General features: G+C 50.0%; 1 protein-coding gene across 5 annotated transcripts in view; it reads left to right on the top strand.

Annotated features, from left to right (window-relative positions):
- TBCK (TBC1 domain containing kinase) overlaps nucleotides 1-14,360 on the top strand; it is a 1,465,497-nt gene that overhangs the window by 843,870 nt on the left and 607,267 nt on the right. For all 5 annotated transcript variants that reach the window (XM_078676605.1, XM_078676609.1, XM_078676607.1 and 2 more), the window contains one exon: nucleotides 13,825-13,986. In XM_078676605.1, coding sequence (XP_078532731.1) covers nucleotides 13,825-13,986 — 162 coding nt within the window. The remainder of the gene's footprint in view (nucleotides 1-13,824; nucleotides 13,987-14,360) is intronic.

A 14,360-nucleotide genomic window follows, 5' to 3' on the forward strand; every position in this document is an offset into this window, starting at 1 on the left:
TTGATTAAGCTTTTTTTCTACTTTTGTCGAGGTCTTTTTTGAGTTTTCAACTCCTGGTGCGCAAGGGATGTCCCATCGTTGAACCGGTTTCAAGCCCTGCAAGGCCTATCACAAACTGATGTATGTATCTGAAAGAAACAGTTAGTTATAGATTCCTTACCTTAGAATTACTCTAGGGGTCAGACTGGGTCCGGAAAGTTTTTTGTCAGCAGTAGCCCTGCGTGTCGAAAGGTGGCGTCGGTCGTCTCTGCGTTCGTTGTTGGCATCGTGGTTGCCAGGATGGCGTCTCAGTAGCTACTTAGACGCCGCCCTCACGCACTGACGTCAATTCTTTCTTTTTTCGCACCAGCCTTCGCAGATCCCGAGAGAGCGGTACCTCCAGTCACTTTTTGACTGACTTTTTGCTGACTTTTGCCGACACCGTTTTCAAGTCTTCGACTCCTGGTGCAGGTCAGGGATGCCCGGCTTCAAGACTTGCAGTTTCTGTACCCGACTGATGTCGGTAACCTATCCGCACCGTGTATGCCTGTATTGCCTGGGGCACGACCATGATTCCAAGTCATGCTCTGACTGTTGACCATGAATCCACAACCTTTGCGGGAGTGGTCCCGAAAGCTTCTCAAGGCCAGGGAGTTGGCTCCGTGCCATTCAAGGTCCCGGTCGTGTGGAAGGTCGAGGGACGGGTCGCGGAGTCACCATCATCATTCTTCTTCCAAGTCTTCGCACTCGGGGTCAGATAAGTCGAAACACAAGAAGAAGTTGAAGAAGCATCGTCGCTCTTCGACTTATCCTCCTCCATCAGCCGACGCGACGAGGGATGCGGGTGCTGCCCCTCCCACAGCTCTGCGTGCGGAGCCCGAAGGGTCGACTCCAGGCTTCCCTCCCTTCCCGGGACCTGGAGCGACCCCTGCCCAGCTACGCCAATTTTACGAAGCGATGCATGCCTTCTTTGGGCAGACCAACTCCGCCGGTGCGCCTTCAGGCCCTGCAGAATCGGCTGGTGTACCTGGGTCTTGCACACCGGCGGCTTCGGCCCCGGTGCTGCAGGGTCCCCTTGGATCTAGGCCTAGATCTGGATCGGTGCCGGTGGACCCCATTACACATTCAGCAGCGCCGATTCCACCGGCACCGCATCCGCAGCCGGCGTCAGCTGTGTCCCCAGCCAACGTCGACCCCAGCCTCCACCTCCATGTAGACATGGAGCCGAACCGGCATCGACCAACGCCGGATCTGGCATTGACAGGTACTTTTGTGCCCTTTTTTTTACCCTGGCTCTTTTAGACCAGATTAGCAGCCAGAAGACGGTGAGTAGGACTGGGAGGGGTCTGGAGACCTTTTAACAGACCAGTTGGGCCTCGAACCTGACTGGAGAGAAGAACTGGGGGAAGCCAGTGGTCTGGATACCTCACCAGACCTTGTCATGTTGTCTCTTCCTGCCCTGGCTACGGAGGAGGGAGCGTCTAACGACGTGGTGTTGCGTAGGGCGGCCGAGGCTCTCCACCTCGAGATTCCTACAGTGGCCGTCAGGACTAACCTCCTGACAGAAGTGCTTCAACTGGCAGCGAGCTCTTCAGAGCCCCTGCTACCATTTAATGAAGCACTCACCGACATCCTTTTGGGCACCTGGTCCAGGCCCTACACAGGGGCTCCTGTCGATAGGATGATTGCCCAACGCCACCGCCAGGCCTCAGGCGGCCTCACTTTCCTCTCCCAACACCCCACCCCTAAGAGCTTGGTGGTCCAAGCCTCCACCTCCAAAGGCGCATTCCCTAACGCACCACCTGATAGGGAATCCAAAAAGCTAGACCATCTTGGGAAGATGTTTTCTTCCTCCACCCTGGGACTGCGGTCAGTAAACACCGCATGTCTGTTGGGCCATTATACCCATTTCCTGTTAGATACGGTGGCGCAAGTGCTGCCCCAGTGCCCGGAGAAGGCCCAGGCCGCACTCTCCCGTGCAGTTGCTGAGGGGAGAGACGCAACAAAGTTCACCATCCGCTGTGGGCTGGATAACGCTGACTCACTAGGCAGGCCGATTTCCATGTCGGTAGCCCTTCGTCGCTACGCCTGGTTGAGGTCGACAGGTTTTTCAGGGAATGCCCAATCCACTCATATGGACATGCCCTTTGATGGCCATCGCCTATTCGGTGACAAGGCAGACAACACACTGGAGCGCTTTAATTCTCTTGGGCTACGGCCAAGCCCTTGGGCCTCTCCACCACCCGCCCTGCGCAGTCTGCTTCTCGCCCCTTTAGTGGCTACGGAAGGGGTGCGCTGCCATGTTCCGCCCAGAGCCACAGGCCAGCCCTCTGCGTGGCCGGGGACATGGGAACCACTGCCGAGCTTCTTGGGGCCAGCGGGTGGGCTAGTCCACCACAGCCCCCTCTGCCGCAGCCTCCAAAAGCTCATAGTCCGACCTTTCAGGGCCACCAAACGCCAGTGGGCGGCACCATCACGTCGGACAGGTGGATTTTGCCAAAAGTCCGAAGGGGCTGCGCCCTCCCCTTCGAGACTACCCCTTCATCCATGCCACCTCAGTACCATCACATGTCGGAGGATCATCTGGCCCTTCTCCAACAGGAAGTTTCTGCACTATTGGCCAAGGGCGCCACCGAGCGAGTTCCTGCCCCAGAAGTAGACCGTGGTTGCTATTCACACTACTTTCTGGTGCCCGAGAGGGAAAAAGGCCTGCATCCTACCTTGGATCTCAGGAACATCAACCGCTTCCTCCGGAAGGAGAAGTTCAAAATGTTGACGTACGGTCAGGTCCTGTCTGTTCGCGGCCCCGGTGCTGGATGGTAGCGTTGGACTTACAGGAGACTTACTTTCACATCCCCGTCCTGCCGGCCCACCGGCGTTACCTATGGTAGGCCTCGAGCACTTTCAGTTTACTGTGCTCTCCTTCAGTCTTGCCAGCGCCCCTCTGGTGTTCGCGAAAGTGATGGCAGTGGTCACAGCTCATCTGCGCAGATCAGGGGTTCCAGTCTTTCCCTATCTCGCCGACTGGTTGTTGAAGGCGGGCTCGCCTCAGGCTGTCGTCTCCCACCTCCAGACTATGGCCAAACCTCCTGCATTCGCTGGGGTTGTTTCGGGTCTATCCTCTCTAACAGTGAGTCCGGGATTTTCGGGCTATAATTCTGATCTTTCAGCCTCTATCCCGGGTTTCAGTCAGAATGACCCTGCGTCTACTGGGCCTGAATGCCTCCTGCATCGTGCTGGTGGACCATGCCAGATGGCATATGCAGGTTCTGCAGTGGGACCTAAAGTTCCAGTGGGCACAACATCAGGGGAAATCTGTCCGATTGCGTCCACATCTCGGATGGCACTGCATGACAATTGCACTAGTGGCTAACGAACCAGGATTGGGTGGACGGCAGATCCCTCTCCCTTCCCCAACCAGAGTTCACAGTGGTGACCGATGCATCACTTCTGGGATGGAGCGGCAACATTGGGGAGGCGGAGATCAGAGGCCGCTGGTCTCTGGTGGAGTAAGGGCTCAACATCAACTTTCTGGAGCTTTGGGTGATTCGCCTTGCACTCAAAGCATTCCTTCCCTCTGTCCGGGGAAGAGTAGTGCAGGTGTTCACAGACAACACCACTCCCATGTGGTACTGCACGGCGGGGTATGGCCTTGGACACTATGTCAAGAGGCCCTTTTCGCCTCCGGACATAGCTGGAACATCAGGGCATATCGCTGGTGGCTCAACACGTGGCAGGTTCACTGAACGCCAGGGCGGACAAACTCAGTGGCAGGTGCATGATGGATCACGAATGGCGTCTTCACACGGAGGTGGTGCAAGGTCTCTTTCAACAGTGGGGAGAGCCCTGGTTAGATCTATTTGCCACCGAAGACAATGCGCAATGTCACCAATTCTGTGCATTGGAATTGCCAAGGCTGCACTTGCTAGGTGACGCTTTTCGTCTCAAGTGGAGTTGTGGTCTTCTATACGCCTTTCTGCCTATACCGCTTCTTACCAGAGTGCTGAGAAGATCAAGCGCGACCAGGCCCAAGTCATTATTGTGGCTCCGGATTGGGCACGAAGAGTCTGGTATCCCGAGCTCCTGAGCATGGCCATCGATCCTCCAATCAGACTGCCCTTTCGGGAGGATCTTCTGTCGTAGCAGCAGGAGATGGTCCTCCACTTGAACGTGTCCAGCCTCCACCTCCTTGCTTGTAGATTGAGCGGCGACAGTTGACAGCTTTTGACCTTCCTCCTGAAGTCTGAAATGTCATCTTGGCAGCCAGGCATCTCTCCACTAAGACGGTATACGCTTGTCAGTGAAACATGTTTGTGGCATGGTGCACAGCAAAGGCTGTGGATCCCCTTTATGCCCCTCTTTCTGAGGTTCTGTTGTTCCTTCTTTCTTTAGCCCAGCAGGGCTTTGCTCTGGGCACTCCTAAAGGCTATCTGGCAGCCATTTCAGCTTTTCTTCGGCTAGCAGATCGGCCCTCTTTGTTGAAGTCCCCTATTGTTAACAGGTTCTTTAAAGGCATTATTCCCCTTTTTCTCCATCTCCTTTCATAATGGCTCCGTGGGACTTGAACCTTGTTTAGACTTACTTTATGAGCGCTCCCTTTGAGCCTCTTCACAACTGTCCTCTTCTGCTTCTCACTCTGAAGACTGCTTTTCTTGTTGCCATCACCTCTGCTCGCAGAGTGAGTGAGCTTCAGGCTCTTTCTTTTAAGCATCCTTTCTTCTCTCTACATCCGGACAAAGTGGTGCTTCAAACAAGACCCTCGTTCCTACCTAAAGTTGTCACTCCCTTTCACATCGGACAGACTATCACTCTGCCCCCCTTTTTCCCACCTCTGCACCCTTCCAATGAAGAGAAGAGACTCCACCATCTGGACCCGAAACGTGCGCTGTATTTCTACCTTGACTGCACAAAGTATTTCCGGGTGGGCGATCAACTCTTTATTGGCTATGTGGGTGCCAAGAAAGGTATGTCTGTGCAAAAGAGTACCATCTCTTGATAGGTTGTCCTTTGTATAAAGAGTTGTTACGCTTTAGATAAAAAAGAACCTCCAATTGGGTTGCGAGTTCATTCCACTAGAGCAACTGCAGTAACTACTGCTTTGTCACGCGGAGTCCCACTCATTGACATCTGCCAGGCGGTCATGTGGGCTTCTATACACACATTCACCAGACACTACTGCCTCGATAGTCCAGTCCAGAGGGAATGGCTACTTACACGTTCTGTCCTCCAGGACTTTCTGGTGTGAATTTGGTTCGCTGACCCTTTTCCGGGGTTTATTTTGCTGGGGTATCTATTGTAAGGTAAGTGATCTATTACAAATAGTCTCTTTCAGGTGATTAAGTTACTTACCTTCAGTAACAATGTATTTATAAGAGACATATATTAGTTATAGATTCCTTTCCGCCTCACCCATCCTCCCACTCTGCTAACTGACTACTAGGGATAGGGCAGGGCCCTAGTGTGGGGCACCAGTGGTCAGTGTCTTTGATGGCTCTGCACTTCTGCCGCGGAAAGCCGTGTCAGAACTGACATCAGCGCGCAGGGGCGGCGTCTAAGTAGGCACCACAACGTCATCCCGGCGACCACAATGCTGAAATCGGACGTGGAGTCGACCGACGCCACCTACCGATGTGCAGGGGTACTGCTGAGGAAATAATTCTCCGGATCCAGGCTGAAGCCTGGGGGTAGTTCTAAGGTAAGGAATCTATAACTAATATATGTCTCTTACAGATACATCCTTGCCGAAGGTAAGTAACTTGTTCTTCAAGTCCTAGCCTACTGACATTAGGGAAGGGATCACCAACGCCTCAGCTTACCCATTTCATAGCTAACACATGGCATAGACTACAAACGTCATGTTGGCAACATACCCGACTGACGGGATATTGATAATACAGTGGATTGTCATAATTAACAACAATTAGCAGATGTGTTGCCAATTTAGTGTTAAACCTCTAGATACAGCTGAGTCATACCTTATCACCATATTGTACACACAGTCCACTGACATAAGACTATGTCACTGTTCACCGGCCTCAGACAAAATTGATGTTGGGGTATCACGGAGTTCTTGGTCAGTTTTGAAATGCACAGTTGTCATTCACTTTTGGTCAGGTCAGTGCGTCATGGTTTCTTTTAGTACAATAGTTGTTTGACAGCAGAGTTCATCCCCTAAGGTCTCAGTGCATGACCAACATTCGGTTTGATGTTATTCTTTATTGTCACAGTCCCTGTGCATCATCTTCACTGTGGCCACTGCCAGATGCATAAAGGATATTAACATTTTGGTCACTGAACCCAATATTAAAGGACTCTCCTTAAGAGGGCATTTTAAGGAAATCGGGCAATAGTTTAAGAAAAGTATTTTGAATCAAAGAAATATCCATACCACAAATCTTGTTGGTGAGCACACCAAATGAATGGGAACTTTTGTCTGAATGTGTTGTCAGACTTTAAATAAATTAAAATCCAAGGGAATGTGGCGTTCTTAATATCGGTACTTAGCAGCCCATGATTTTTGGGTTGATAGCTGAATTGGAGGCAGATCTTTGGAGCCTAATAACAAACTGCACTTGGCAGTACTACAATAGTACTACAAAATGCTATACATACACCTACATGCGGAGACCTTTGCCTCTCCTACATTTTCTATGCAGAGTTCTCCACCCTGGTTGCAGAGGTCTACACACATGGAGATATATGTTTTAGTACTAAATCTGAGAGGAGCGTTTGGGATGAAATGGGGTTAGGGAGGGGTAAGGATGTATTCAGGGAGGGTGAAGGAAGATTTCAGAGAGGGATATGCAAATACATAAACCCATCCATAAAAGAGTAAGCCTATTGCTACTCATAAGCTGTACTTCTAAAAAGGAACAAAAATGAGTCATAAATGTACTCCATTCTAGCTATGGAGTTTGTCCAGTACCACGCATGGCCACTAATAGATCCTGCAACACACTACCATACACAACAATCATGGCCGGTACTTAAAAAACACGCCATAGGAAATAATGTTAAATAAAATAAATTATTTAGGTTTTTAAATTACATATTTTAAGTGTTAACCTTTGTTCTCAATTTAATGAATTAATAGTTATATTTTTGTATCTGATAGAGACTTCTGGCGGCAAATTCCTTACTTTTGAATTTCCCAGGCATCAGGCTGGATAGGGAAACTTTTGCTGAGCAATGCCCCTTGCGCCTGCCGTCGAGTGGCTCCGTTTGGCTCCACGTGACGTCGGCGGCATCGGTAGTGTTAGTTATGACATCGCGGTCACCTATACAGGCGCCACCCAGGCGCACGGACGTCAGTTCTTTTCTTTCTGTACCAGTTAAGCGCCGATCCGGGAAGAGCTACCCCTCTGTTGCTTTTTTACAGTTTTGTTCTCATATTTTTGTCGAATTCTGAATTTTTTCCATCTTCTTGTGCGAGGGACATCTTTGAGGAAGACAGGTTTCAAGGTGTGCGGTGCCTGTCACCTAATGATGTCTGTCACCGATCCCCACCTCATCTGGCTCTGGTGTCTCGAGCACGACCACGGCTCGAAGTTGTGCTCTGACTGTTGGGCCATGGCCCCGAAGGGCCTTGAGGGAGCGGGCGATGTACCTCCTCGCTTACCGGCAGTCGACACCATCGAGCAAGACTCGGCAGATGTCCCGGTCGGGGGACTGCTCCCAGAGCCCTAAGTCCTCTTCGGCCCACTCAAGGTCCTCGGGACACTCTGGGAAGAGGCATAAGAAGAAGTCCAAGTGAACTACATCTTCACCTCGGCTGTCATCCGTCAATGAGAGAGGTAAAGAGCACGGAGGCTCTAGGCACGGTTCTGCGGAGCCGGAGTCTGGGTCGGCTTCGTGCCTCCCTCCCTTTCCAGGAGCAGGAGCAACCCCATCTCAAGTAAAAGAGTTTTACGAAACATTGCGCCACGTTTTTCAGCGGGCTGAACCCCCCTGGTGATCCCTCGGGCCCCCGGTGTCGGAAGATGCCCCATCGGGTTTGACACCGTCGGCTCCGGCCGGCCGCCGGTTGGGCCTCATGGATCCGATACCGGATCCGGGTCAACGCAGGTCGTGCCAACGCAAGCTCCTCCTGTGCCGGACCCGAAGTCGGTGCAGATGGCACCGCCGGTGCCCACTGGCGGTCCCAGCGCCATCCTCATCCCCAATGACACGGAGTCGAATGACGCTGATTCCTACGTCGACTGAACGCAGGGGTTCTGTGTTGTTGCATGAGAACTTTGAGGATGTGCTAGGCTCAGGAGAGGAATGGGAAGGATCAATGGACCCTCTGGAACACCAGGAAGACTCTGCTGAGCAGTTGGACTGGTATGGGGAATTTGCGGAAGCCAGTGGACTGGATATTTCTCCTGATATTGGCATGCTTTCTCCGCCTACAGTGGTCCTATGCCATGGTGGTAAAAAAGGCAGCTGAAGACCTTGGACTAGAACTACCCTCAGTGCAGGTCAGGACTAATCTCCTGACTGAAGTGCTTCAACATGAGGCTTTCACTTCCAAACCCCTTTTGCCCTTTAATGAGGCACTTACAGACGTCCTTCTAGGCACATGGTCCAAGCCTAGCACAAGGGCTCCTGTGAATAGGATGGTTGCACGCCACCATCTCCCAGCTCCGGGTGATATGAAGTTCCTCAGCCAACACCCCACCCCTGAAAGTTTGGTGGTGCAAGACTTTACTTCCCTTGGTGTGTTCCCTTCAGCCCATCTGGATAGGGAATCCAAGAGGTTGGATGCATTTGGGAAGAAATTGTTTTCTTCCTCCAGCCTGGCATTGCGGTCAGTAAATACTGCTTGCTTATTGGGCCATTTCTCCCACTCCCTTTGGGAGATGGTTGCTCAAGTGCTGCCACAAGTCCCGAAGGAAGCCCGGGCTGTGCTCTCCCAAGCAGTCAAGGATGGGAGAGATGCTCATAATTCACCATTCGGTGTGACCTAGATACGACAGATTCGCTGGGCATATTGATTTGAACGACAGTGACCGTAAGACGCCATGCTTGGCTTCGGACAACTGGCTTCTCAGTCGATGTCTAGGCAAATCTGATGAACATGCCCTTTGATGGAACCCTTCTTTTTGGGGAAAAGGCAGATTTGGCCCGGTTCAGCTTCAAGGAGTTTAAAGCTACGGCCAGATCTTTGGCCCTTTCACCTACTCCTTGTGACCAGTTTTCCTTTTCATCCTTTCGTGGCAATGTAAGGGGTTTCCAGCCGCGCTAACCCTATCCCATCCACTGTCCTGCACAGACTTCACAAGCTGTGCGGCGACGTGGACGCAGTGAATTTCTATCCAGGAATGGAGGCCAGAAGTCGTCGGCCACTCTGCTCCCGGCAGCCGCAGCCTCCAAGCACTCCTAGGCTGACTCTGCCAGGCCACACTACCCCTGTTGGGAGAATTCATCAATATCTCACCCACTGGAGATCCATAACATCAGACAAGTTGGTCTTGCAGATTGTCCTGGAGGGCTAATCTCTGCCTTTCCTTTCTTTTCCACATCCCATTCTGCCAAATCAGGAACAGCTGACCGAGGATCATCTGAAATTACTCCAGGAGGATGTTACAGCACTCTTGGCCAAGGAGCTATAGAAAAGGTCCCAGTTTCAGAAGTAGACAGTGGTTCCTATTCTCACTACTCTCTGATTCAGAAGAAAGACAAAGGGTTACGGCCCATCTTAGATCTTCGGAGCTTCAATCTCTTCCTCAAAAAGGAGAAGTTCAAGATGCTCATTCTAGCTCCGTTCTGGTCTTCCCTGGACCAGGAAAATTGGATGGTAGTGTTGGACCTGCAAGATGCGTATTTTCACATCCCCATTCTGCCGGGCCACAGGTTCAAGGTAGGATCTGGCACTTTCAGTTTACCGGGTGTTCACCAAGGTGTTGCCGGTGGTCGCTGCTCATTTGCGCAGGTTAGGGGTGTCAGTCTTCCCCTACCTCGATGACTGGCTGCGGAAGGCGAGCTCACCCCAGGCTGTCATCTCCCTCCTCCAGACTATGGCGGACCTCTTGCATTCGCTGGGGTTCACCATAAATATGCCGAAGTCACACCTGACTCCCTCTCAAACGCTCCCTTTCATCGATGTTCTGCACACAGTGCAGTTTCAGGCCTATCCTCCCGAACAGCAAATCCAGAATTTTTGGGCTATGATACCGATGTTTCAGCCTCTGTCCCAGATTTCGGTGAGAATGACTCTGAGGCTGCTGGGCCTCATGGTCTCCTGCATCCTGCCGGTGGATAATGCCAGGTGGAATATGTGGGCTCTGCAGTGAGATCTGAAGTTCCAGTCGGCCCAGCATCATGGGACTCTTGCAGACTATGTCCAGATCTCAGAGAGCACCGTGGCACAGCTACAGTGGTGGTTAATGAACCAAGATTGGGTCATAGGCAGATCCCTCACCCTTCCCCAACCAGATCCAACAGTTGTGACGGATGCATCACTTCTGGGATGCGGCTGCCATCTGGGAGATCAGAGGCATCTGGTCTCCGGCGGAGTCTGGACTCCATATCAACCTGCTGGAGCTCCAGGCGATCAGACTGGCACTGAAGGCATTCCTTCCCTTCTCAAAGGGAAAGAGTTGCAGGTGTTCACAGACAACACCACCACCATATGGTACTGTAACAAACAGGGCAAGCTGGGGTCATGGGCCCTTTGTCAGGAGGTTCTCCGCCTCTGGACAAGGCTGGAACATCAGGGCATAACCCTGGTGGTTCAACACCTGGCGGGTTCTTTGAATGCCAGGGTGGACTAACTCAGCAGTTGGTGCTTGGTTGATCATGAATGGCGTCTTCATTCGGAGGTGGCGCAAGGTCTCTTTCGGCAGTGAGGAGAGCCTTGGTTAGATCTGTTCGCCACCGAAGAGTATGCGCAATGTCAGGAGTATTGGACGTTGGAGTTTCCAAAGTGGCACTAGTTCGGCGATACTTTTCGTTGCGAGTGGAACTGCTGCCTCTTGTACGGCTTTCTGCCTGTACCATTTTTGCCCCGAGTGCTCAAGAAGATCAAGCGTGACCAGTCCCAAGTTATCCTTGTGGCTCTAGACTGGGCTCGAAGAGTCTGGTACCCTGAGCTTCTGAGCATGGCCATCGATCCTCCGATACGACTGCCCCTTCAGGAGGATATTCTGTCGCAGCAGCAGGGCACGGTTCTTCACCACAACCTGTCCAGTTTCAGGGCGCGGTTCTTCACCAGAACTTGTCCAGTTTCCACCTCCTTCCATGGAGCTTGAGCAGTGACAGTTGACAGCTTTCGATCTTCCGCCCGAAGTCTGTGATGTCATCTTGGCAGCCAGGCGTCCCTCCACTAAATTGGTTTACGCCTGTAGATGGAACAAGTTTGTGACATGGTGCACCGCAACGGCTGTGGATCCCCTTTCTGCCCCTCTTTCAGGGGTCCTTTTGTATATAGTTTCCTTGGCCCAGCAGGGCTCTGCTCTGGTTACTCTCAAAGGTTATCTTTCAGCTATCTCTGCTTTTCTTCCTTGTTCAAGTCTCCTGTTGTTAAAAGATTATTTAAGGGCATTACTCATCTGTTTCCTTCATCTCCCATCATAATGCCCCAGTGGGACTTGAATGTTGTTCTCTCATTTCTTATGTGTGCCCCCTTCGAGCCTCTTCATAACTGTCGTGTCTGGCTCCTTACTCTCAAGACGGCCTTCCTTGTTGCCATCACCTGTGCTCTCAGGGTGAGCAAGCTTCAGGCTCTTATCTTCCAAGCACCCTTTCCTTTCTGTGCACCCAGACACAGTGGTCCTCAGAACTAAACCGTTGTTCCTTCCTAAAGTGGTTACACCATTTCATGTAGGACAGTCTATCACTTTGCCCAACTTTTTCCTCACCCTTCCAAGGAGGAGGAGAGACTCCACCGTCTGGACCCTAAACGTGCGCTGTCATTCTATCTTGACCACACAAAAGACTACCAGTTGGATGATCAACTCTTTGTTGGCTTTGTGGGTGCCAAGAAAGGCTGGGCTGTTCAAAAACGTACCATCTCTTGATGGGTTGTCCTTTGCATTAAGATCTGCTATGCTTTAGGGAAGAAGGAGCCTCTAGTGGGGTTGCTTGCTCACTCCCTAGGCCTACAGCAGCAACCACTGCATTGGCACATGGAGTCCCACTTCTTGATGTCTGCCAGGCGGCAACGTGGGCATCACTGCACACGTTTACCAGACACTATTGCCTGGTAAGTTAAGTCTAAAAGGATGGCAATTTTGCCCATTCGGTCCTCAAAGATTTTCTCGTGTGAACTCCATTCGCAGACCCTCCTCCGGGGATGGTATTGCTGGGGTATCTATTCTAAGGTAAGGATTCTACAAATAACAGTCTCTATCATATGAACAAGTTACTTCCCTTCGGTAACCATGTATCTGGAAGAGACATATGTTAATTGCAGATTCCTTACCGCCCCACCCATCCTCCCTTCTCTGCAGACGGATTTCTAGGTATAGGAACTCCCTTACATGGCCCTAGTTGTGGCATACAAGTGGACAGTGTCTTTCATGGCCCTGTGCTTCTGGCGTGCAAAGTCGTGTCAGAACTGACGTCAGCACGCAGTGGTTGCATCTAAGTAGACACCGCGACATCATCCCGGTGACCACAACGCCAATCTCGGACGCGAAGTTGATCGACGCCACCTACTGACGGGTAGGGGTATTGCTAAAGAAAAATCTCTGGACCCTGACTGACTCTTGGGGAACATTCCATGGTAAGGAATCTACAACTAACATATGTCTCTATCAGATACATCGTTACCGAAGGTAAGTAATTTGTTCTCCAGAAACAGTGATTAGCAAATAACTGTCGTAAATTTACACATGTAAATTTGCGTTAGTGAGTAGCACCCTAAAAGGTCTATAGTGTCAGTATCCACTTCGGAAGACATCGTTCTGCTTCATCTACGTGTACCTCTGTAGACATTCTCAAGACCAATGCCAAAGGAGGAGGTCCTAGTGTGTTTCTTGATCTGATTGTGCTGATCAACCTAGCTGCAGCGACAATATCACCGGAATTAATAAGATCACTAACATTTTAATTTTTAAAGAGATGTGATGGTTGGACCCAATCTTGATTACAATTCTTTATCTTTATAAGGGTGATTGTTTCAGCGAAAAGTGCACAATTAACAGTATCAGTTGATGCTTCAAGTTCATACTGTCTGATGTCACCACATTTCAAGGATCTCAAAGTAGTTTTGGCCATGAAACTGAAGTCCTATGGCCTTTAGTAAAGGCCCATACAAAAATGTATAAATAGAAAAGTCTCTTTGTGGGTAGAAAGTTCCATAGAAATCTGCTTGCATTAACATATACAGATGTGCATATTGCTCATTATATGTCTACAGCATATATTGCAAATTATACATTTTACAGGATCAAATCCCAAATTCCCTCTATTGTGAGTGGTTTTCTTAAGGGCATCATTGTATTTATTACAAAAATTAACTTTCACATTTGGTAGGAATTGGTTTGCATTTGAGTGATTGTGTTTGTTGCAGTCATGCTCTTTGAGCTCTGGCTTCTGGCCAGCCTCTGGCATTTATGACAGAAAAGCATTATGATCTACAATTTTCCCCACCACAATATACGACCCCCTATGTAACATAGAAGAGTCATCCGAAATGTTTTTGTGGAGATTATCAGAATTTTCTTTTCTTCTGTTTTTCTGTATTCTTGCTAAAAAAGGTAATGGATTCACATTATAGTTCATTTGCTTGCTTATAAATGTAACCTGTGTTCATGACTTGTATTGTTGATGGAGTCAGAAAATAGTTTGAGCTACTTTGAAGCAATCTCACTCTTTTCCATTCTCTGCATCATCACTTTCTGATATTTTTTTACCTTGTAGATGTCTTCCCGTTACACAAGATTTTTCACCTGTGGGACACATTACTCCTTGGTAACTCATCCTTCCCTTTCTGCATTGGCGTCGCTATTCTACAGCAGCTGAGGGACAGGTTGCTGGCTAACGGATTCAATGAATGCATTTTGCTCTTCTCAGACTTACCAGGTAACTTGTTGTTTATAATGGGAGAGCTATCATCCCTACAGGTATTGCATGAAACCCTTTGACAGACTAAACTGACGTTGCTATGGTGCCACATGTACCATACATTGTAGTGTTTAAGTTGTCCAATGTGTCACTGCCTGTGTGTTAAGACATTGGTTTTGAAATAAGTCTCTTAACATTGTAGTGTGCTTCAGTTGTACTATGGCAGTTTTGATTCATAGACACAACAGTTTGGAAAGCGTTACGTTCCCTTCATATCATACATAATTGTACATGGTGGGTTGGTATGATAATTAGTCTGTGCTGGGTAGTACTACCCCTCGCCTGCAGAGTTTGTATTGATACTGTATGTATGCTGCCTGTATAGGTATTTT

Source organism: Lissotriton helveticus, chromosome 2_1 (genome assembly GCF_964261635.1).
Source record: "Lissotriton helveticus chromosome 2_1, aLisHel1.1, whole genome shotgun sequence".
Classification (NCBI taxonomy): Eukaryota; Metazoa; Chordata; class Amphibia; order Caudata; family Salamandridae; genus Lissotriton; species Lissotriton helveticus.